A 25797-nucleotide genomic window follows, 5' to 3' on the forward strand; every position below is an offset into this window, starting at 1 on the left:
GTACACTTGATTTAAATAATTCTCGAGGGATTTTATAAGGTCATCTTATAGGCAAAATTATGAGATAGAGACCAGTGTGATTATCAATAAAGAATATTTGTGTTTATGTAAATAAACCCCAGACTCTAGAACTGATATATTCATATATATTCACAGTGAGTATGTCTGTGCCAAATCTATCAGTACAATAGAAAAGTTAATTATATAACTACAACATGTTACACAAATGTTTAGAAGCAAATTATGTCCTGTAATTTACCTCCCCTCCCCCGCTGCTCCTCTGCTAACTCATTTTCCTCTTTTCTCACTCTAAATGTAAGGCAACCCTTGGCTTTGGAGATGCATCTGTTCCAATATTCTGGTGCTGTGTGCTCACTTGGACTATATGCAAATGTTACTAGACACGCAGGAGGTCAAAGTGTTGATACACTTACTGCTACTATTTACAGAATGATCAATTTGATAGCTATCATACATGGCTAGCAAGAGGCTGATTTTTCTAATAATTTTTTTCAATGCATACAGGTCTGATAAACAGTTTCAGTTTAACAGATGAGGCCAAGGCTAAAGCCAGAGCAAAGTAATCAGAGCCATGCCTCAGGAACATGATTTAGCTAATCGTGTGTGTAAAATGGGTAAGGTCTAGAATTAGGGACTAAAACCAGTTGAAAATGTTGCAGATATGTATACTTACCACAGTGAATACTTCCAATTTACAGCAAAGAATTCAAAATTGCTGAGTAAAGCTTGGTGACTATTACCTAAAATAGACTTTAGCTAAGCATCTTGTCATGGGAGCAAACCCCGTAACCTGACATGCCTAACTTTTTTTTTTTTTTGGAACAGGGTCTTACTCTGTCACTCAAGGTGGAGTGCAGTGATGCAATCACGGATTATGGCTCACTAGCCTCAACCTCCCATGCTGAAGCTAAAGTGATTCTCCCACCTCAGCCTCCTGAATAGCTGGGACCAGAGGTGCACACCAACACACCAGCCTTTTTTTTTTTTTTTTTTTGATGAGGGTGGTTAAAGATGGGTGTTTCCCTATCTTGCCCAGGCTGGTCTTGAACTCCTGGGCTCAAGCGATCCTCCTGCCTCAGTGTTTCAAAGTGTTGGGATTACAGGCGTGAGCCACCACACCTGGCCTGTTCATTTACCAACCTTAAACTTTTTTTTTTTTTTTTTTTTGGGCACTTAATTGACTTGTTTGGACGTTTGAGGTTTTTAGGGATCATGTTTCATTTCCCTTGCTTTCAAATACTGTTCAGAATAAGGATTACATGAAGTCACTAGCAGTTTTACTACGTCTGAACTAGTCCTGAAAGTAAACAAACATATGCACACCCTGAGCACTAAAACAGTTGGAGAATTAATGATACTCCAATCTCAGGCCATGTGTCAGTTGGAAACTAACACAATGGTGAGAACATTTTAAATATTTACAGCCTCATGATGTGAACAAACAGCATTCTCCCTAAAAGAGTAGATTGTAACTCTACATCAAGTTGAAAGAACAGTCTGTCAGACATCAGGAAATAGTCACAAAAAACTGAACATATCTCAGGTGACTCCTACGACGTGCATTCTCCACATTTAATGAAAATTATATGAAATGTAAATAGTAAACAGACCTTAGAAATCATCTGACCAACCTTACCTCATCTTTGTTTTCTCACTTTAACAGTGTATCAGTGAGACATTTTACTTTTATTGTAGAGCACATATTTCAGGCATCATTCTACCACCCTGAAATATAACCACCCTCTCCTTCCTAAGCCCAGACATACTCCTTAATATTTAAATAAACATCTGTTAAGCTCCAGGCCATGTTCAACGTTGGAATTGTTATGATCAATAAAAAAAAAAAAGTTAGTTTTCCTACACCAAACAGCTTACAGTCCTAATGAGGAAATGTTTTAGCATTTATTAATTCAAGAAAGATTTCTGGCACTGTGCTAATAACTGTATATAAAAAGATCATTGTAAGATATAAAGCCTATACACTTCAAACTGTTAGAAACTAATCCAATAAGACAAAATGGTCACAGTCATTTAGTGCATAATTAACACACCATGCCTTATTCTTCTTGCTCAATTGCCTTATTCCTATGTCAACATCAGCTTCAAAAAAGTGTATTCAATACAACAAGAAATTTCAAAATCAGTTTTATAAAATGGCAGATTGATTATGTTAAATGAATGAACCTGTATATTGTATTTGTTTTCTACTGCTGTCCTAACAAATTATCACAAACTTAGTTAACACAAATTTATTATCTTAACAGTTTCTGCAGGTCAGAAGTGTGAAATTGATCTCACTAGGCTAAAATTAACGTGTTCGCAGGGCTGTATTCCTTCTGGAGGCCCTAGGGAAGATCCATTTCTTTGCCTTTTCCAGATTCCAGAGGCTGTCTGAATTCTTAGTTTGTAGTCTTGTCCTCCATCTTCAAAGCCAGCAACATCAGGCTGAGTCCTTTTCATGCTGCCATATCTCTGGTTTTCTCTTTTGCTTTCCTCTTCCACTTGTAAGGACCCTTCTGATTACACTGCACCCACGTGGATAAACTAAGATAACCTCCCTATTTTAAGGTCAGCTGATGAGCAAACAATTTCACTTGCAACCTTAATTCTCCTTTGCCGTATTCACAAACTGGGGATTAGGATGGGACATGTTTTGGAGGGGGTGTTGAGCCACATTACTCTGCCTACCACATACATTAGTTGAAATATATATATATATATATATATATATATATATATATATATATATATTTTTTTTTTTTTTTTTTGAGACAGAGTTTTGCTCTTGTTGCCCAGGCTGGAGTGCAATGGTGCAATCTTGGCTCACGTGCAACTTCCATCTCCTGGGTTCAAGTGATTCTCTTGCCTCAGCCTCCCAAGTAACTGGGATTACAGGCAGGTGCCACCACGCCCGGCTAATTTTGTATTTTTAATAGAGACGGGGTTTCACCATGTTAGTTGGGCTGGTCTCAAACTCCTGACCTCATGATCTGCCCGCCTTGGCCTCCCAAAGTGATGGGATTGCCCAGCCTAAGATTTCTTAATAGAAACTTTAAAGTAAAAATAATAATGTCTATATTCAAAAGTTAGTTCTACTTCCTAAATTGAAAGAAAAATAAATCCTTGAGATTACTAGAAAACCCTTACAGTAAATAAGCATTTATGACTTGTACCCAAATAAATACTATAGGTAATAGACACTAGACACTAACTTATTACTTAAGAAAAAGTACAATAATCATACTTGTATATTTTGACTTGTTGATGTTCCTTGGTCTTCATCTGTAATACAAATGTGTTCATTAGATGTAGTAGAAATATTCTCCAAGCCTTCACTTAATTCTTCAGATTTCTGCATACTTATCCCCTCTCTTTCACTTGACTTTCCAGAGTCCTTAGAGGCACTGGAGGCCTCTCCTGTTTCTTCCTCTTTGAAAGTAGCAAGTTTTTTTAAGGATTCTACTACTTCATCTCTCAATTCATCTTCAGATTCTTCAAAATTTCTGAAATAATAAGCACTAAAAATCAGCGTTATGATATGAAAGCACTGAAGAATACCTATAAAAACTCATTTCCCTTTTCTCCATTCCCAGTTGAGCAATATAAAAGTTGCATTTTCACCCAGGTTTTTCTAAGCATGATAAACAACTAATGTTGGGAGAATCCATCTTCTGTTGAGTTGTACATTGCGTTAAACACCCTTTATTATATTTATTAACTTCCATCATCTAATGTTTAAGAGGAGAAGAAGAGAGAATTAAAAAAAAAAAAAAAAAAAAAAAAACAATTGCCATACATCGGGCCCTTACTATATGCCTATCACTATCCTAGGGCACTTATACCATATTTCACTTAATACTAACAACATTTTGAGGTAGATATTATCATCAAATTATAAGTAAAGAAGCTGAGGCTCAGAGAGGTTAAAAAAATGTGTTGAGGGTCTCACCACTACTGATTCATAGAACCAGGAATTAAAATTGTGTCTAAGACTGTAACATTGATATTTTTAGAAAGGAAAGGGAATAGATCAATAAGACAATCTGCACCAACCTAAATTAAACCTAAAAGTAACTGCACCAACCTAATATTTAAGTAGCAAGTGTGAGGTCAGGAGTTTGAGACCAGCCTGGCCAACATGGCAAAACTGCCTCTCTACTAAAAATACAAAAAATTAGGCATGGCGGTGCACACTTGTAGTTCCAGCTACTCAGGAGGCTGAGGCAGGAGAATCACTTGAACACAGGAGGCAGAAGTTGCAGTGAGCTGAAATCGCACCACTGCACTCCAGCCTGGGAGACAGAGCGAGACTCCATCTCAAAACAAAACAAAACAAAAAAAGTGGCAAGTGGAGGCGATTGAGAAAGAGCTGGTAAGAGCCAAGAAGATGTGTATCGTGGAAGCCAAGGGAGTAGCCAAATAGATGAGGACTGAGAAATGATTATTTGACTTGCCTATTTCAAAGTAATAGATGACTGTTGAAAGAATATTTCAGAGGAGTGCCACACAGCAGGAGCCAATGTACAGTGGGTCAAGAAAGCAATGGAGGTTAACAAAGTGGTGACAGGTGGGGACTACAGGCGAGCACCACCATGCCCAGGTTTTTGATTTTTAGCAGTTAGGAGGTCTCACTGTGTTGCCCAAGCTGGTCATAAACTCCTGTGTCCAAACAATACTCCCTCCGCAGCCTCTCAAAGTGCTGGGAGAGCTACTCAGGAGGCTGATGCAGGAGGATTGCTTGAGCCCAGGAGTTTACGGTTGTAATGAGCTATGATCATGCCACTGCACTCCAGCCTGGGCATCAGAGCAACACACTCATCTGAAGAAAAAAAAAAAAAGTGGTGACAATGAGTTTACACTCCTCTTTCAGTGAGCCTGACTCTGAAAGGAATGGTGTTATTTACAGAACATGGGGGCAATGATTTTTGGTGGTTGTTTTTAATGGGAGAGAGTTGGGCAGTTTATATGCTGAGGGAAACGAGCATATGATATTGAAAACAGGAGGCAGGTGGAATAACCAATAGGAGCCAGGTCACTGAAAAGAGGCTGGGTTTTAGAGCACCTGCAGAGCATGGGCTTTCAGCAGCAAGAGGGACAGTTTTTCCTAGGAAAAAGAACATAGGGAGAGAAAAGGAGAGAAGCACTCGTGGATATAGAGAAGTTATGGAGCTAGGAAACTGAGATGATTCCTTCTGCAGAACGCATACTGTCTCTGTGAAGGAGGAGGCACAGTCACACGATGAGTGCGTGCTGGACGGGAGTGAGCTGAGGGATGAGGGTTTGGAATCACAGATACACTGGGAAGGAAGCGGACCAGGCTTCGGATTGCTAGTCATCACGGAGGACCCCACTAAAACTGGAGACCATAAATTTGGGTGGACCAGTAAGTGCAGCTTGCACTTACTGTTGCCATTCCTGAGACATGTGCTTTACACACTTTCCTTTGTCTTTGTTCCTCTACTAAACTATGCTGTGTCTAGGTATAAATTTCTTTTCATTGTTGCTGCTTGATAATTGTCTTATTTCCCAGATATGAGGATTCCTGGCTTCGAATAATTATAGAAAGTTCACAGCTGGAATTGATTTGCATATTGTTTTCTCATATTCTTTTCTTCTGGAACTCCTTTTCATATACATTTGACTTCATGCCTCTTAACTTCTCTGTCACATTTTCCATCATGTTTTTCCTTAGACCTATCTTCCAGTTACTAACTCCTTCATTACCTGTATCTATTCTGTTTTTTAAACCATGAGTTGAATTTTAATTTCTATTCACAGATTTTTTTTCAACTTCCAGAAGTTCTAGTTAATTATAAAAATTTTTGCTATGGTCTGAATGTTTGTGCCCCTGTTCCCAATTCAGGTGTTGAAACCTAATCCTCAAAGTGATAGTATTAAGGGGTGGAGCCTTTAGGTGATTAGGTCATGAGAACCCAGCCCTCATGAGTGGGATTAGTGCCCTTATAAAAGAGGCCCAAGGAAGCTTGTTCACTCCTTCCACCAAGTGAGGACACAGCTAGCAGGTGCTGTGTATGGAGCCGAAAGTTAGCCCTTACCAGACACCAAATCTACTGGCACTTTTTTTTCGAGAGAAGTCTCGCTTTTGTCCCCCAGGCTTGAGTGCAATGGCTGGATCTTGGCTCACTGCAACCTCCGCCTGCCAGGTTCAAACGATTCTCCTGCCTCTGCCTCCCAAGTAGGTGGGATTAAGGCACCTGCCACCATGCCCAGCTAATTTTTGTATTTTTTAGTAGAGACGGGATTTCACCATGTTGACCAGGCTGGTCTCGAACTCCTGACCTCAGGTGATCCGCCCGTCTCGGCCTCCCAAAGTGCTGGGATTACAGGCGTGAGCCACCGCGCCCAGTCTCTACTGGCACCTTGATCTTGGACTTCCTAGCCTCTAGAACTAGAAGAAGTGTATTTCTGACATTTTTGTTAAGTCGTCTAAGGTACTGTGTTAGAGTAGCCCAAACAGGCTAAGAGAATCTTCCTGCTCTTTGCTGAGGGACTATATTTTTCTTATGTTTGGATTCCTCAATTTAATTAAATTAAATAATTTTAAATATACAATATTATAGTCTTTCTAAGATAATTACATTATCTGAAATTCTTTATGGTCTAATCAGCATTTGTTCTATTTGCAATCTCTCATAGTGGAGTCTGTTTTTAAATGTTCAATTGTAAGTTCATCTTCACCAGTGCTTTAGTGAAAAAATCCAACATTTATCCCTCCAGAGTGTCTTATATTTACTTCTAAAAATCCCAGGAGTATTGCCACCCCTTCTTGTTAATTTTAGTGTTAATTTCTCAACACAGATGTTTCCAGCCCATACAAGTATTGTAATTCAAGCTCCAAACACAAGTGAAGTCAAATCTCTGGTTATAAATGTCTTAGGGGGAATTTTTCTTCCAGAGATTGGGCTAAAACATACCAGCCACATTACTGGTATTTTTTTCCGAGACCACACTTGCTCTTCGAGGGTTCCAGCTAGTAAGAATGGAGGGGACCCAAGGAAGAAGACCCTGTTAGATATTTAGGAGGTACACAGAAGAGGAAGGAAATGAAGAAAAAGCAATTTTCAACCCTCCAAAACAAAAGGAGCCCACAAACTAAAATTCTAACACCTGAATAAATCTAATGGTAAGACAGATGGCATAAAATTAATACAAGAAAAAAACTGGACCATGAACTAACTCCAGAGGAAATTATTTTTTATGGAGGGTTTTGATAAGTCTCCTAAAGTAAGTATGCCCAAAAAGATAAACTAAAGCAAAGCATTTAAATTTTTTAATTATGAGAAATCTTTATGCATTAATGAAACAAGACTATATAAATATAAGAAAAAATAATTATCTTGGGCATGAAATGTATAATCATTTAAATTAAAAACTCAATAGATGGTACCCAGAATAGGCTTAGAAAACAGTATTCAAGGATTCATCCACGCCTGTAATCCCAGTACTTTGGGAGGCTGAGGCAGGTGGATCGCCTGAGGTCAGGAGTTCAAGACCAGCCTGGTCAACATGGTGAAACCCCGTCTCTGCTAAAAATACAAAAATTAGCTGGTTGTGGTGGCACATGCCTGTAATCCCAGTTACTCGGGAGGCTGAGGCAGGAGAATCACTTGAACCCAGGAGACACAGGTTGCAGTGAGCCAAGATCACACCACTGCACACCAGCCTGGGTGACAAGAGCAAAACTGTCTCAAAAAAAAAAAAAAAAAAAATTCACCTGGAAAGGAAGAAAGAAAAGAATAAAAAATATGAAAGTACAATTAGGTACTATTGGAGATAATTGAGAAGATAAAAAATACATCTAATATCTAATTGGAGGATCAAAATGGAGGCAATAAGAAAAGCAAATATTAAAATTTTCCAGGACTAAAGAAAGTCATGTATTCTCAAAAGAAAGTGAAGCAAGCAAGATAAAAGACATTTTTAGACCTAGACACACCATAGTGAAACATAAGAATGTAAGGAATTAAAAAAAATTATAAAAGTATCGGAGAAAGTTAGCATTCCTATAAAGGAAAAACAATGAGATGATAATTGATTTGTCATCAACAATAATAGAAGCCAGGAGAAAAAACAGTTGTCAACCTAAAATTATATGCCCAGCAAAATTACTGCTAAAGACTGAAGGCAAAACAAAAACAATCTTTGATAGGAAAATAAGAAAGTTTACTACTCACTGACATATCATAAATAATTATAGAGAATATACATCAACAAGAAAAAAACTGAAATCAGAGGGAAAGCATGGGATAGAAAAAAAATGGCAAGTTCAGAAAAATGATAAACTAAATTGGCAAAGTGAGTTACATTTGAGAATATGTATATATTAATGCATGTAATAATATAAGATTTTTGTTTGAAAAAAGGTAAAATTGGATGAAATGATTTGATGTCTGAGACTTAAAGTATTCCACACTTACAAAAAAAAGGGGGGGGGGGGGACATAAAGACAGAAAAGAAACAATGTTGATAATTGTTGAAGCTAGATGATGGATACTTGAGGGTTCATTATGCTGTTCTCTACTTGGACTATAAATATTTGAAGTTTTTAATAATAATAAAGCTTTTTAAGTAAAATTATATATAAAAATATCAGAATAAAAGGGTTGTGGTTATTTAAATTGTGCTTTTCATATTTGGGAGGAAGGAAGGAATACTGAGCAACTTTTGAATTTGTTAGATCAATTTGTAGGTAGTGTATAAAAGCTAACCATTAAAAGATTAGAAGTATAATCTGTATCTTCAAAATTATTATAGAGGGGAAAAAGTAATATAGAAAAGTTTGTCAACCAACAAAAGGCTAGGAAAGAACGGTAAAAAAGAAATAAGAAAAGATAAGGAATAGAAAACCAAAATGGTATGGTAGAGTGAAATCCAAATTTGTCAACAATTATAATAAATTTTACTAAATTAACATTAAAAGACATTTTCACATGACAAGGAGCACATAAACCGACTACATGCACTTTATAAGAAATACAGCATAACAAAATCCACAAAGAAATGATGAAAATAAAAGAATAGTAAAATACATATTATAAAAGTACTTAAAAAAATAAGGAAGTTGGAATAATAATATCTGTATTAGGCCAAATAGAATTTAATGCAAACAACATTAATAGGAACAAAAAGTGACAATGTAGAAAAGGGACACTTTACCAAATTGATATAACAATCATAAATTAGAACACAGCTTCTACGTATTTAAAGTATAATGAAAAGGAGAGCAAATGATGAGAAATCACCAAAACCACAAACACAATTGAAGATTTCAATGTATCTCTATTAGGAGGTGATGTTTTGTTTTAAAAAGGCTACAGAACATGTTAACAAAAAATGTTTAAGTTTGATATAATAATTACATATAACATATATATTCCCCAAATAGTAAGAATATGCATTTGTAACAGGCATAAAATTGACCCTGTGCTCAATAGTAAAAGAAGTACAATAAACCTTTAAAATCACTAAAATTCAGATGATAGTCCCTGTCCGAAGTACAAATAAATTAGAAATCCAGATTTTTTTTAAAAAGTGATTAAGGCCAGGTGCAGTGGCTCATGCCAATAATCCCAGCACTTTGGGAGGCTGAGGTGGGTGAATCACAAGGTCAGGAGTTCAAGCCCAGCCTGGCCAAGATAGTGAAACCCCGTCTCTACTAAAAATACAAAAAGGTCAGGAGTTCAAGCCCAGCCTGGCCAAGATAGTGAAACCCCGTCTCTACTAAAAATACAAAAAGTAGTCCGGTATGGTGGCAGGTGCCTGTAATCCCAGCTACTCGGGAGGCTGAGGCAGAGAATTGGCTTGAACCCCGGAGGCAGAGGTAGCAGTGAGCCAAGATCACACTGCTGCACTCCAGCCTGGGTGACAGAGCAAGATTCCATCTCAAAAAAACAAGAAAGAAAAAGTGATTAAAAAAATACATTAGTCAGAAATTTCAAACTTGAATCATACCATTAAGAAAATGAACACAAATACCCCAACGGTGAGAAAATGTTAGCAAAGCAGATATCTGACAAAGAACTAGTAGCAAAGATATATAAACAATTTTAAAATTATAAAGACACCACTTCACACGTAGTAGATGGGTTATAAATGTTAAAACTGACCATACCAAGTGTTGGTAAGGATGTTGAACAACTGGAACTCTTAAACACTGTTTGCAGGAATGTGAAATAGAATAACCACTTTGGAAAACAGTTTGGTAATTTTTTAAAAAGTTAAACATTTACCAACTGTGATGGTTAATACTGAGTGTCAACTTGATTGGATTGAAGGATTCAAAGTATTGATCCCGGGTGTGTCTGTGAGGGTGTTGCCAAAGGAGATTAACATTTGAATCAGTGGGCTGGGAAAGGCAGACCTACTCTTAATCTGTGTGGGCAAAATCTATTCAGCTGCCAGCACGGCTAGAATATAAGCAGGCAGAAAAATGTGAAAAGAGAGACTGGCCTAGCTTCCCAGCCTACAGCTTTCTCCCATGCTGGATGCTTCCTGCCCTTGAACATCAGACTCCAAGTTCTTCGGTTTTGAACTCGGACTGGCTCTCCTTTCTCCTCAGCCTGCAGACGGCCTATTGTGGGACCCTGTGACTGTGTGAGTTATACTTAATAAACTCCCCTTAATATTACATTAATTCGGCTGGGCGCGGTGGCTCACGCCTGTAATCCCAGCACCTTGGGAGGCTGAGGCGGGCGGATCACAAGGTCAGGAGATCGAGACCACGGTGAAACCCCGTCTCTACTAAAAACACAAAAAAATTAGCCGGGCGCGGTGGCGGGCGCCTGTAGTCCCAGCTACTCAGGAGGCTGAGGCAGGAGAATGGCATGATCCCGGGAGGCGGAGCTTGCAGTAAGCCGAGATCGCGCCACTGCACTCCAGCCTGGGGGACAGAGCGAGACTCTCTCTCAAAAAAAAAAAAAAAAAAAAAAAAAAAAAAAATTACATTAATTCTGTCCCTCTAGAGAAGTATATTCCATTACTTCTGTCCCTCTAGAGAACCCTAATACACCAACCATACAACTCCGCCATTCCTCTCCTAGGTATTTGCCCACAAGAAATGAAAACTTATGTTCACATAAAGACATATACACAAATATTCATAGCCAAAATCTGGAAACAACATAAATGTCCACCAACAGGTGAATCTACAAACAAATTGTGGTATATCTACACAATGGGATACTACTTAGCAATAAAAAGGAAATGAACTATCAATATATACAACAACATAAATGAGTCTCAAAATTATTCTCAAACAGTAGGGTTTCTAGGCAATTTAAGGGTATTGTTCCTCAGTAGTCTAAGCCAAAGCCCAAAAGAGAGAAGGGCCTATGTCAAAAGGTCTGGCTTTTATCTAACGAAGTGACTCCCAATAAGAGTTGCAGAGACCTGTAAGATTTCTGAAAGAAATATATATATATAGAAGCATAACCAGGTTGGACAGAAAGGGACACAGACAATATGAAATGAAAAGAGGCCTTTGGGTTCCAAAATTCTGCTAGCAAGGAGGCTAAGAAAAACTCCTTCTTTTCCTCTTTTCTTTGCTAGATAAGGTGATTCTAATGTTCATATGGAAAAATAAGCAAAACAAGCCTGAAAATTCTGAGAAAGAGTATTTAGGGGATGTAGCTCCCCAAAATAAACTATATTATAAACAATGTGTTTATAAATCAATAATTAGACTAGAAAGAATAGGAATTGAATGCAAATACATATAAAAATATACCATAACAGCAGCATTTCAAATTAGAATCAAAAATCTTTTTTTTTTTTTTGAGATGGAGTCTCTCTGTTCCCTAGGCTGGAGTGCAGTGGTGCCAGCACTTTGGGAGGCTGAGGCGGACGGATCACGAGGTCAGGAGATCGAGACCATCCTGGCTAACACAGTGAAACCCCGTCTCTACTAAAAATACAAAAAATTATTTTTTGTATTTCCGGGCATGGTGGCAGGCGCCTGTAGTCCCAGCTACTCGGGAGGCTGAGGCAGGAGAGTGGTGTGAACCTGGGAGGCAGAGCTTGCAGTGAGCCGAGATCGTGCCACTGCACTCCAGCCTGGGCAACAGAGCAAGACTCTGTCTCAAAAAAAAAAAAAAAAAAAAAGTTGGGGCCTGCATGGTGGCTCAAGCCTGGAATCCCAGCACTTTGGGAGGCTGAGGCGGGTGGATCACAAGGTCAGGGGTTCGAGACCAGCCTGACCAACATGGTACTACTCCATCTCTACTAAAAACACAAAAATTAGCCAGCCATGGTGGCACGCACCTGTAATCCCAGCTACTCAGGAGGCTGAGACAGGAGAACTGCTTGAACCCAGGAGGCGGAGGTTGCAGTGAGTCAATATCGTGCCACTGCACTCCACTCTGGGCGGCAGAGCGAGACTCCATCTCAAAAAAAAAAAAAATTGGATCCACACTTTGTAGTGCAATATGAATAAAGTTAAAGAGGAATAAAATATTTTGCTATCGAGAAAAGTAAATAATAAATATACTTTTAAAATCCTGGGATTGACAAGGCACAGTGGCTCATGCCTGTAATCGCAACCCCTTGGGGGGGCCAAGGCATGAAAATCACTTGAGTCTAGGAGTTCAAGACCAGCCTGGGCAACACAGCAAGACCCTGTCTCTACAAAAAAACAAAAAAATTAGCTGGGCAGGGTGGTGCATGCTTATAGTCCCAGCCACTTAGGAGGCTGAGGTAGGAGGATCACTTGGGCCCAGGAATTCAAGGTTACAGTGAGCCATAATCGGGCCACTGCATTCCAGCCTGGGGAACAAAGTAAGATCCTGTATGTTAAAAAAGAAGAAAGAAAAGAAAAAAAAAAAAAAAGAAAGAAAGAAAGAGAAAAAGAAAGAGTTCAAGACCAGTCTGGGCAATATGGTGAAATATCATCTCTACAAAAAATAAAAAATAAAATAATTAGCCAGCCATAGTGAAACATGCCTATGGTCCCAACTACTCAGCAGGCTGAAGTGGGAAGTTAGATTGAGCCCAGGGAGTCGAGGCTGCAGTAAGGTGCGATCACGCCACTGCACTCCAACATGGATAATAGAGGGACACCCTGTCTCACAAAACAAACAAACAAACAAACAAAAAACCCTAGATTCTTTGTTTTATAAAATAATTGATAAATCTAACTAAATAAAAATAACATGGCACAAGTCACCATAAACAACATAAAAGGCAAAAACTAAGCAAAATATTTTTGAATCATGGTACAGATAAAAGACTAATTTCCCTAAAGTGCTGAAAGTTCTCAAATCAATACAGTGTTAATACCTAAATTTTTAAAATGGCCCATGAACGACTTTTCCTGAAAGAGGAAATAAAGATGGTTCTTTAGCATATGGAAAGATAACCTCACTCATAAAAGAAATGCTAATTAAAACTATCATGAACTGACTTTTTTTAACCTATCAATTATCCAATAATCCAAAAATCTAACAACACACTGAGCAAGAGAATGGGGAAATAGACACTTCTATACACTGATGTTAATAGGTGTAAACTCTGTGAAGGACAATTTTATGATATCCAGTTTACAAGTGTACATGCTCTTTGGCCCAATACTTTTTGTTCTGGAAATTTAAACTATACATATGCTAGTTTTTGAAACAATAATATGTATTAAACATAATACTGTTAAATGAAAAAAAAGGAAATTACAGGACAGTGCACTATGGAACCATTTATATAAAAAGATACATTTACATTTATATTTTTGCTTATATTTGTATGGAATTCCTCTGGAGAAGTATACACAAGAAGCAGATTAGATTGGTTGACTGTAGGGAGGAGGACTGTGTAGCTGATATAAAGAGGTAGGTAGTAGGAAGACTGAAAAGGGTCTACTTAAAAAATTTGGGATGTATTTTAAAAGTAAATTATGAGCCAAGTGCAGTGGCTCATGATGTAATCCCAGCATTTGGCTCACAGTTTACTTCATGGGAGGCCCAAGTGGGAGGATCACTTGAGGCCAGGAGTTCAAGATGAGCCTGGGCAACATAGCAAGACCCCATCTCTACAAAAAACAAAAAAATTAGTTGGCCATGGTGGCATGCTACACCTGTAATCCCAGCTATTCTGGAGGCTGAGGCAAGAGGATCACTTGAGCCCAGGAGTTCAAGGCTGCAGTGAATATGATCATGCTGCCACACTCCAGCCTGGGCAACAGAGAAAGACCCTGTCTCAAAACAAATGTTAAGTAAATTATAATAAAATTTTAAAAATTCAAAGGACTCCAAAATTTAGAACTAATAAGAGAGTTTAGTGAAGTTACAGGATACATCAGTAGTGTTCTATACATTAGCAGTAGTGAATCTGAGAACACAAGAGGAAAAAAGGGAGAGATTTTTAAAGGACAGAAAATTACAGCTAGATAAGAGGAATAAATTCTAGTGTTTTATACCACTGTAGGATGACTATAGTTAATAGTAATATGGTATATAGTTTTAAATCACTAGAAGAAGGATATTAAATGGTCCCAACACAAAGAAACAATAAATGTTTGAGATGACAGATATGCTAATTACCCTGAACTGACTACTATACTTCATATGTATTGAAACATCACTGTGTACCCTATGAATATGTAAAATCATCATTTTTCAATTTAAAAAAAAATTAGGCAGGCACAGTGGCTCACGCCTATAATCCTAGCATTCTGGGAGGCTGAGATGGGAGGATCACTGGAGCCCAGGAGTTCAAGACCAGCCTGGGCAACACTGTGAGACCCCATCTCTATAAAAAATAAATAAAATTAAAATACAAAAAAATCCCATTTAAAATACCAACAACAACAAAATTAAGTGGTACCTATGCCATAAAGAAAATTATAAAAATATTTAAAAATACAAAGAAAAGAGAGACATAAATAGAGAGCTATACTATATTTATGGATGTTAAGATTCATAATCACATCAATGCATGAATGGATAAAGAAAATGTGGTATATATACAGGATGGAATACTATTCAGTCTTTAAAAAGAAGGAAATTCTGGCATTTGTGACAACATGGATGAACCTGGAAGGCATTCTGCCAAGTGAAATAAGTCAGACGACACAGAAAGACAAACGCCATATGAGCTCACTAACATGTGGAATTGAAAACAATCGAACTCATAGAAGCAGAGAGTAGAATGGTGGTTTCTAGGGCTGGGGGTGGGAGAAGGTGGAAGGGAAAGCCAGGAGATGTTGGTCAAAGAGTACAGAATTTCACTTAGACAGGTGGAATAATTTCAGAAGATCTATGGTACAGCATGGTGACTATAGTTAATAACAATTTATTGTATACTTGAAAATTGCTGAGAGTAGATTTTAAGTGCTCTCACCACAAATAAACGATAAGCATGTGAGGTAATGCATATATTTATTAGCTTGATTTGGCTATTCCACAATGTGTACATATTTCAAAACATCATGTTGTATACCATAAGTATATATTAATACAATTTTTATTTGCCAATTAAAAATAATTTTTAGGCCAAGTGCAGTGGCTCACACCTGTAATCCCAGCACTTTTGGTGGCCAAGGTGCGAGGACAACTTGAAGCTGGAGTTCAAGACCAGCCTGCACAACATAACAAGACCTCATCTCTACAAAAAATAAAAAAGATTAGCTGGGCATGGTGGCATATGCCTGTGGTCCCAGCTACTTAGGAAGCTGAGGTGGAGGATTGCTTTGAACCCAGGAGTTCGAGGCTGCAGTGAGCTGTGATTGTGCCACCACACTCCAGCCTGGGCAACAGAGTGAGAGTTTGTCTCAAATAATAATAATAACAATTTTAAAAGATTCATAATCCCAAATATGCCAATTCCCATAATTTAATCAATAAATAAAATGTCATTCCCACCAAAATCCCAACAAAGTTTCTCATACTTTGTAAGAGAATGCAAAGATGTACAGCAGGGGTGTCCAATCTTTTGGCTTCTCTGGCACATTGGAAGAACTGTCTTGGGCCACACGTAAAATACACTAACACTAATGATAGCTGATGAGCTAAAAAGAAAAAATTGCAAAAAAATCTCATAATGTTTTAAGAAAGTTTACAAACTTGTGTTGGGCCGCATTCAAAGCTGTCCTGGGCTGTGGCTTGGACAGCCTTGATATACAGTGTATGATGAGGAACGGGTAACAATAGTTAAGACAATTTTGAAGAAAAAGCTGTGAAGACTAGCACGAGGTGTGAGGACTAGCCCCACCAGGTATCAGGAGGTACGATGGAAGCCATGGAAGTTAAGACAGAATATCACTGATGCCAACGTAGAAAATGATGCCATTGGAGAAGAATGGGGAGCCCAGAACCAAACCCGTGCATTGTAAAACTTGATCTTTGTAGCTAGGTCTCAGTTGGCTATTTTGAATGTCTCAGCAGCAGCATTTTCACTTTGTACCAGTGCTTGACTTAGGTATCGGCAAATGATCTACTTACGTATCATCATCATCAGATCTTGGTTCTAGTTGCTCCTCATCTACTTCAATGCCAGAGACCATTTCTACCTTCCCTTCATCTTCTTCTTTGGGTAGCCATTGTTTTAATGTTCCCATTGCTAAAGAAATGACAGAGAAAGATATGAAAGCATCCCAGCCTATATACCCAATGAGGGCCATATACCAAAAACCTGATAGTGAACATCAATATAATGGTAAACCTTTTAGCCATTGCCATCAAAACAGAGAATAAGAAAGGGATGATAACACAAGCAGACAAGAAAAAGTGACAGGAATAAGGGTCAGATAGGAAGAGATAAAACACCTCCACTTTTGGGGTAGATAATTTCACTGTATTAGAAAAATTTTAAAAATCTTTGTGTTAAAAAAAAGATTTACCACAGTTGAACCACTCTTATTATCCACTGTTTCTATAATCTGAGTATCCCACCACGGTTAGGCTTCATCATGAATGCCTGTAGGGAAAACCCAAAGCACACACACCTTCATCTTTTTGTTTTGTTTTGTTTTGTTTCATATTGCAGGGTTTTTTGTTTTGTTTTGTTTTGTTTTGTTTTACTTAAAATGTGCTTTTCTTTCTCTCTTGGGAAAAGGACTAGACTGAAGATAGTACAATATTTCATTTCTTTTTTTTTTTTTTTTTTTTGAGACAGAGTCTCACTCTGTCACCCAGGCTGGAGTGCAGTGGTACGATCGGCTCACTGCAACCTCTGCCTCCCTGGTTCAAGCCACTCTCCTGCCTAAGCCTCCTGAGTAGCTGGGATTACAGGCACATGCCACCACGCCCAGCTAATTTTGGTATTTTTAGTAGAGATAGGGTTTCACCATGTTGGTGAGGCTGATCAATATTTCTTTATAGCAATGCAGCACCCCCTCAACTACCCTAAGATTCTACAATTGCTTTTATTTCATATATCATATGCTTTTATTTCATATTGCTTTTATTTCATATATCAATCACAAATAAAATGTTCCCAATGAAATGACATGTTTTCTTAGCCTTTAGAATTTATATTCCCTAAATATAAATCATTGATTTATATTTTATGAATATAAATTAGTATAAGAATGCTTTTAGACTCTTCTCAGTATACATTCTTAATCCTATATCACTCTTGCACATTTATAAGAAAAATATAAGTGAAATAAACTGGATACGATATAACTAAAATTCTTCATATCCAGTCTAACTCCTCCTATGAATTACTTTTTTTGGACATATCAAACTTTTTTGGATCCTGATTCAAACAAAAACACCATAATGAATGTCAGGCCTCTGAGCCCAAGCCAAGCCATCGCATCCCTTGTGACTTGCACATATATGCCCAGATGGCCTGAAGTAACTGAAGAATCACAAAAGATGTGCAAATGCCCTGCCCTGCCTTAACTGATGACATTCCACCACAAAAGAAGTGAAAATAGCCGGTCCTTTCCTTAAGCGATGACATTATCTTGTGAAAATCCTTTTCCTGGCTCATCCTGGCTCAAAAAGCTCCCCCACTGAGCACCTTGTGACCCCCACTCCTGCCCGCCAGAGAACAACCCCCCTTTGACTGTAATTTTCCTTTACCTACCCAAATCCTATAAAACAGCCCCACCCTTATCTCCCTTTGCTGACTCTCTTTTCGGACTCAGCCCGCCTGCACCCAGGTGAAATAAACAGCCATGTTGCTCACACAAAGCCTGTTCGGTGATCTCTTCACATGGACACGCATGACAGTGAAACAATTCATGAGACAATCAGGGACTCCTGAATTACTTTTTGAGTCCCTAATGTCCATTTTAAATTTAAATTTTATTTTTTCTGTATCTGAACTGTTTTCACTCACAACACTTCTGACACTAAATATGTACACATTTTTTTCCCCCATGATACAAGAGATAAAAAGAAATTATTTAGACTGATAGTAAGGGCAACAGAGTCCTCAGCGGAATGTCTCTTTTAACAAAAAGCAGCCCCCAAATCATTTCTTCTCTAACAAAGAGCAGCCTGAAAAATCGAGCTGCAGACATGGATAAGCAAGCTGGAAGCTTGCACAGGTGAATGCTGGCAGCTGTGCCAATGGAAAAGGGCTACCTTAAAGCCAGATATGTTCAACATGGAGGCTCCATCTTCCCTTTTCTTTGTCACCACATGTACAGTGAAAAACCAGGCAACATGGTACCAGCCAGGTAGAGAACCCATCTGCATAATAAAAGATTAGGGTGGGGTGGCCAGCTTCTTCAAGTGTTATGCAAATGGCACACCTGGTTCAACTAATCTTTCATGCCCTACGTAAATCAGATGCCGCCCCCTGAAGCTCATCTGTAAAAATACATTTCACTGTGGAAGCAGCAACCCATGTTCTCCAGGACCCCTCTCTGTAGCAGAGAGCTTTTCTCTTTCTTTTGAGGGAAGAGAGAGACCCTCTCATATTGTTTTATATTGTTTTATACTCACAAAAGGAAAGAGAAGCAAAACTAAAGGCAGGTAGCCCGGCGCCTAGGAACCAGACCCGAAACCAGGCCTGGGCCTGCCTGACCTAAGCCTGGTAGTTAAAATTCAACCCCTGACCTAGCAACTGATGTTATCTATAGATTCCAGACATTGTATGGAAAGACATTGTGAAACCTCCCGTTCTGTTGTTTCACTCTGACTACCGGTGCTTGCAGCCCCTGTCATGTACCCTCTGGCTTGCTCAATCAATCATGACCCTCTCACGCGGACCCCCTTAGAGTTGTGAGCCCTTAAAAGGGACAGAAGTTGAGCACTTGAAGAGCTCGGATATTAAGACGCTAGCCTGCTGATGCTCCCAGCTGATTAAAGCCACTCTCTTCACTATCTCGGTGTCTGAGGGGTTTTGTCCGTGGCTCATCCTGCCACACTTTCACCTAGTAAACTTCTGCTTTTAACCTCACTGTGGGGTCTGTCCACATCCTAGTTTTCCATGGCCGTGAAACAATGAATCTCGGGTATTCACCCAAGACAACAGCGCTGCTTCACCCACATCAACCAATTCTCTGACACCAACTGGGTGTCCTACAATTCAATTCAATTCCAGCACTAACTACCCAGAACTCCAAGGGTTAAAGGTTAAAGAAGGGATCAGTCTCAGAAGACTGCTCTCACTTCAGAGGCCAGTCTCAAGTAGCAAGTCTCCAAGTTACCCACACTTCTGTCTGCATTGGCTACATGGTTGGGGATTTCCACAACCTCCTCAGGTTAACAGTCTACTAGGATGGTTTACAGAACCCTGGAAAATACTATAACTGGTTTATTATTAAAAATACAAATGAAAAGCCAGATGGAAAAGTACATTGGGCAAAGGGTTCAAAGCACAGGGGCTTCTGTCCCTGTGGAATTTGTGGTACACCACCTTCCCACCACATGATGTGCACACCAACCCAGAAGCTCTCCAAACTTTGCCATATAGGGGTTTTTATAGAGGTTTCATTACCTGGGAATGGTTGGTCAAATCATTGGCCATTGGTGATTGAACTCAGTCTCCAGCCCCTCTGTCCCCCTGGAGATAGGGGGAAGGAGGCTGAAAGTTCCAATCTTAATCCTGCCTTGGTCTTTCTGATGACCAGCCCCCATCCTGAAACCATCAAGGGGCCCCCAACCACCAGTCATCCCATTGGCCTGCAAAAGACACTCTTACTACTTCACGGATTCTAAGGGCTTTAGGAGCTGTGTCCTAGGAAAAAGAAACAGAGACCAAATATGTATTCATCACATGATAAAAAACAGATAACATAAATTTACCCTCTACATTTTTTTTTTTTTGAAATGGAGTCTCACTCCATTGCCCAGGCTGAAGTGCAGTGGCGTAATCTTGGCTCACTGCAACCTCTGCCTCTCAGGTTCAAGCGATCCTCCCACCTCAGCCTCCCAAGTAGCTGAAAGTACAGGTGCACACCACCACACCCAGGTAATTTTTGTCTTTTTATTAGAGACAGGGTTTTGCCATGTTGGCCAGGCTGGTCTCGAACTCCTGGTGATCGGGCCGCCCTAGCCTCCCAAAGTGCTGGGATTACAGGCGTGAGCCACCACACCCAGTCTCTGCTTCCCTTTTAAATATAAATTCCAGTTTCAGATCATTTCTTTGCTCACACATATGAGCATAGGCTGTTAGAAGCAGCCAGGTCACATCTTGAACACTTTGCTGCTTAGAAATTTCTTCCACCAGATACCCTAAATCATCTCTCTCAATTTAACAGTTCCACAAATCCCTAGGGAAAGGGCACTATCCAACCTCTTTGTTAAAGCATAACAAAAGTGATCTTTACTCCAGTTCCCAGTAAGTTCCTCATTTCCATCTGAGACCTCCTCAGCCTGGACTTCATTGTCCATATCCCCATCAGTGTTTTGGTCACAATTTAACAAGTCTCTAGGAAGTTCCAAACTTTCCCTCATCTTCCTGTATTCTTCTGAGCCCTCCAAACTGTTCCAACCTCCACCTGTTACCCAGTTCCAAAGCTGCTTCCACATTTCTGTATCAGGACGAGCAGCAGACAAAACTCCTCAGACACCCAGTTAAAGAAGGAAGGGATTTATTCGGCCAGGGGCATCGGCAAGACTTCTGTCTCAAGAGCTGAGCTCCACGAGTGAGCAATTCCTGTCCCTTTTAAGGGCTCACAACTCTAAGGGGGTGCATGTGAGAGGGTCATGATTGATGAAGCAAGCAGTGGGTACATGACTGGGGGCTGCATACACCAGTAATTAGATCGGAACAAAACAAGATAGGGATTTTCACAGTGCATTTCTATACAATGTCTGTAATCTATAGATAACAGAACCAATTAGATCAGGGGTCGATCTTTAACTACCAGGCCCAGGGTGCGGCGCCGGGCTGTCTGCCTGTGGATTTCATTTCTGCCTTTTAGTTTTTACTTCTTCTTTCTTTGGAGGCAGAAATTGGGCATAAGACAATATGAGGGGTGGTCTCCTCCCTTATTTCCAGGTATCTTTATAGCAATGCCCCATTCTCAGTACCAATTTTCTGTATTAGTCCAATTTCAAACTGCTAAAGCTGGGTATTTTAAAGAGAAAATAGGTTTCACTGACTCTCAGTTCCACAGGCTGTACAGAAAGCATGATGCTGGCCATCTGCTCAGCTTCTGGGGAGGCCTCCAGAAACTTACAATCATGGCAGAAGGAAAAGGGGAAACAGGCATGTCTTACATGACCAGAGCAAAAGGAAGGGGGTGGGGGATGCCACACACTTTTAAACAACCAGATTTCATGAGAACTTTATCATGAGAACAGCACTAGGGGGATGGTGCTAAACCATGAGAAACCACCCCCATGATCCAATCACCTCCCACCAGATCCCACCTCCAGCATTGGAGATTACATTTCAACATGAAATTTGGATGGGGACACAGATCCAAACCATATCAAAACCCCTGTACACTATGCGTAGGAATGTAAATTAGTATAACTACTATGGAGAACAGTTTGGAGGTTCCCAAAGAAACTAAAAATAGACTACCATATGATTCAGCAGTCCCACTGATGGGTATATACTCAAAAGAAAGGAAAGCAGTATATCAAAGAGATAGCTGCACGCCTATGTTTGTTGCAGCACTGTTTATAATAGCTAAGATTTTAAAGCAACCTAAGTGTCCATCAACAGATGAATGGATAAAGAAAATGTGATGCATATATACAGTGGAGTTCTATTCGGCCATAAAAAAGAATGAGATCCAGTCATTTGCAACAACATGGATGGAACTGGAGATCACTGTATTAAGTGAAATCAGCCAGGCACAGAAAGACACACATCACATGTTCCCACTTATTTGTGGCACCTAAAAATCAAAACAATTGACCTCATGACATAGAGAATAGAATAGTTACCAGAGGCTGGAAAGAGTAGTGGGGGAATAGGGGAGAGGTGAGGATGGTTAATGGGTACAAAAAAATAGAATAAATTAGACCTACTATTTGCTATCACAACAGGGTGACTATAGTCAATTAAAACTTAACTGTACATTTTAAAGTAACCAGAGTACAACTGGATTGTCTGCAACTCAATGGATAAATTCTTGAGGGATAGATTCCTCATTCTTCATGATGTGCTTATCTCATATTGCATGCCTGTATCAAAACGTCCCATGTACCCCATAAATACATACACCTACCGTGTACCCACAAAATTTTTTTTAAAATAAAAAGTCCTATCAGGTGCTTCAGGTGAGTTCTCCTGAATTCAGCCCTCCTACTCTGGTTGAAAGTCTAAACTTTATTTTGGAGACTTTTAAAATTCTCTCTTAGTGAGGGCTTTGGTCTCGTCTTTGGGCAGGAAATTCGGGTACAGAGCTCTGTAGAAAATTGCCTCTTTTCTTCCTCTGTTTCACAGCAGAAGGTTGGGGTCAAGGTTTTTCATCTCTGCCTCAAGAGAAAGTTTGAATCAAAGGATTGGCAGTGCGGCACCAGTGGTCTCTTTTTACATAGCGTGCTTTTAAGATTGCAGCTGTTTTCTATTGTTTGAGATTGTGGGTTGGTTTTTCATTTGTGACCAATTTCAGTTAGTAAAACACCAGCTGGACTTATGTATAACATTTATGGGGTGTCCTCTTGTAAATATCTAGGAAACATAACTCACCTAACCCAGGATGGTCAAAAGCAGCAGTAGCCAAAATGAGATCCTTTCAAATGTCTAAATTAATTCATTTTGTGTGCACAATTGGGGAAAAAAAGAGCTAGTTTTAGAACTAGACAAACTGAATGGGACACCTATTTTATTTTTGTCCTGGTTGAAATCCAGTAAGAGATTTGGAAAGTTTTGTTTTTATTTGTTTGGTTGGTTGGGTTGCCTTTTTTTTTTTTTTTTTTTTTTGAGATGGAGTCTCGCTCTGTCGCCCAGACTGGAGTGCAGTGGCACAATCTCAGCTCACTGCAACCTCTGTCTCCCAGGTTCAAGCGATTCTCCTGCCTCAGCCTCCTGAGTAGCTGGGATTACAAGCATGTGCCACCATGCCCAGCTAATTTTTATATTTTTAGTAGAGATGGGGTTTTACCATGGTGGTCAGGCTGGTCTCGAACTCCTGACCTGATCTGCCTGCCTCGGCCTCCCAAAGTGCTGGGATTACAGACATGAGTCACCATGCCTGGCCCTAGTGTTCGTTTTTTAATCATACCACAAAGAATTATAAGACAGAGGCTTTTTTTTTTTTTTTTTTTTTTAGAACTCTGTGGTCAGAAGGCAGGTTAATTAAAAGTTTAATATTTAGGCTATAAACATTTTTTAAAGGCCTTTTCTGCTTTTTCTTCCTTTGGATGCTGTTTCCAGAAATTTCTTTGCTTCCTATCTTTTTGGCATGACTTCTACTGAGAAAAATGTACAACTTCTCATTGGCCTTTTAGGTAGCTTAAAAACCTCCCCAAATTGACTCCTGTACAACTTGTTCTTCTATTTCCTTCCACTTCTGGCTCCTCCTTCCTTTTGCCATTTTCAATAACACGTGGAGGAATCTGCAGGAGACTTCTAATGACTCTAAGACCCCCCCGAGGAATGCAGAAAAGGTGCCACTCATCCCTTCTTAGGTTGGTCTGTTTTCCTAGTGAAGTCACGGGCAGGTTCCTCTCAGATCTAAAGCTCTACTGTCTTTTGCAGTAAGTTACTTGATCAATCTGACTTTGGGGTACCAGAGATTACATTGTACTGTGAGAGAGAATTGATTTTTGTGTGTGCAATAGCTGACAAGTCACTGATAAAAGCTGTAGTTTTTGGAAGTGGCTGACAGTGGCTGCAGTTGTGAAAGCAAAATAAATCTCAGGACCAATTTATCACTAAGGCAAGAGAAAAGTTAAAGACTACGTCAGGCAAACCTGCCTCCGATCTTATTCCTAAATGAGACAGCTACAATCATGATAAAGCTACATACCTCCCTCACAATTTGCCCACAAGGAAGTTCCTTGTAGGCCTCAGGATCTTTACCCTAAAACTGTTCTGTTGAATTTCACCCTGGCAATGTAAATTGATAGTTGATCTCCACAGGTGCAGGACAGAAAGTCATCCCTCTGCTCACCTGAGACAAATGCATATCTGATTGCTTCTGTCCTATTGTTTATGTAAAAATGCAGATTCACTGAGCCAGACTAAATTGTGTATTCAGTGAAAGGCTGATCAAGGACTCAAAAGCATGCAAACTTTTTTCTCTTATCTACCTATGACCTGGAAGCCCTCCCCCCACCCCGGCCCCGCCTTGCTTCAATTGCCCCTCTTTTCTGGACCAAACCAATGTACAATTTACATGTAGTAATTGATGTCTCATGTCTCGCTAAAATGTATAAAAGCAAACTGTACCCTGACCACCCTGGACACATGTCATCAGGACCTCCTGAGGCTGTGTCATGGATGCATCTGTAACCTTGGCAAAATAAACTTTCTAAATTGATTGAGACCTATCTCAGATATTCTGGGTACACACAGTGAACGGTTATTACTGGATGGGGCTACTTACTTCTTTGTGCATTTAGATTAAAAGACAGGTTTGAACACCTGGAGGTTATGGGAACACTCACCACCAAGGTATAAGACTCTTGTTGGGGACGGCTGCTCGCAGAGTAGCCTGACTGGCATTAGGTTACCCACCAGCCTCAGGGGAATGTTTTGCAGGAAGGAGCAGTCTCCTGGTGTTTCCCTCTTTGTGGGGGACCCAGGATTCAATATAGAAGTGAGATCCTTGATTTTGAAAGATGTAGGTGCACTGCCTTCCAGTTTTGCCTGCTTTTCACATATTAAATATTAGGCCCTGTTTTAAAACTCTTCGTAAAAAAAAAAAAAAAAACATATCTATAAAGGAAATCTTCCATTTGTAAGGCCTCCCCCTACCTCAAGCCACCAGAAATTTTTAAGATGGGAAAGGCATTGGTTTAAAGTTCACATAACAAACCTTACCTTTGTTCCAAACACCTTTCTTGGCAATCTTGTCTTGACTAAACCTTGACCGTGCCCTTTTTTTTTGTCAGCAAATAATAGTGTTTAGATTTAAGTTCTGTACCCTTAAAAGTCATCCTTTCAGAAGTACAAATTGAGGGGTGGCTTGCTAACAATTGTTTAGGGCAATGGAACAGGTAATCAAGAGACTGATAGCCCAAAGTTGAAGGACGTGGTGGTTAAGGCCGGGCGCGGTGGCTCACGCCTGTAATCCCAGCACTTTGGGAGGCTGAGGCAGGTGGATCACTTGAGGTCAGGAGTTCGAAACCAGCCTGGCCAACATGGTGAAAGTGTGTACTGAAAATACAAAATTAGCTGGGTGTAGTGGCGCACGACTGTAATCCCAGCTGCTCCAGAGGCTGAGGCAGGAAAATCGCTTGAACC

General features: G+C 39.6%; 1 protein-coding gene across 1 annotated transcript in view; it reads right to left on the reverse strand.

Annotated features, from left to right (window-relative positions):
* Window positions 1-3244: 3244 nt before the first annotated feature.
* NEK5 (NIMA related kinase 5) overlaps window positions 3245-25797 on the reverse strand; it is a 90353-nt gene continuing 67800 nt past the window's right edge. The window contains exons 22-23 of the mRNA XM_007960468.3: window positions 16467-16584; window positions 3245-3524 (exon numbers count right to left, since the gene is read on the reverse strand). Of these exons, the coding sequence (XP_007958659.2) occupies window positions 3260-3524; window positions 16467-16584 (383 nt within the window). The 3' untranslated portion in view covers window positions 3245-3259. The remainder of the gene's footprint in view (window positions 3525-16466; window positions 16585-25797) is intronic.

This window comes from Chlorocebus sabaeus, chromosome 3 (genome assembly GCF_047675955.1).
Source record: "Chlorocebus sabaeus isolate Y175 chromosome 3, mChlSab1.0.hap1, whole genome shotgun sequence".
Taxonomy (NCBI): Eukaryota; Metazoa; Chordata; class Mammalia; order Primates; family Cercopithecidae; genus Chlorocebus; species Chlorocebus sabaeus.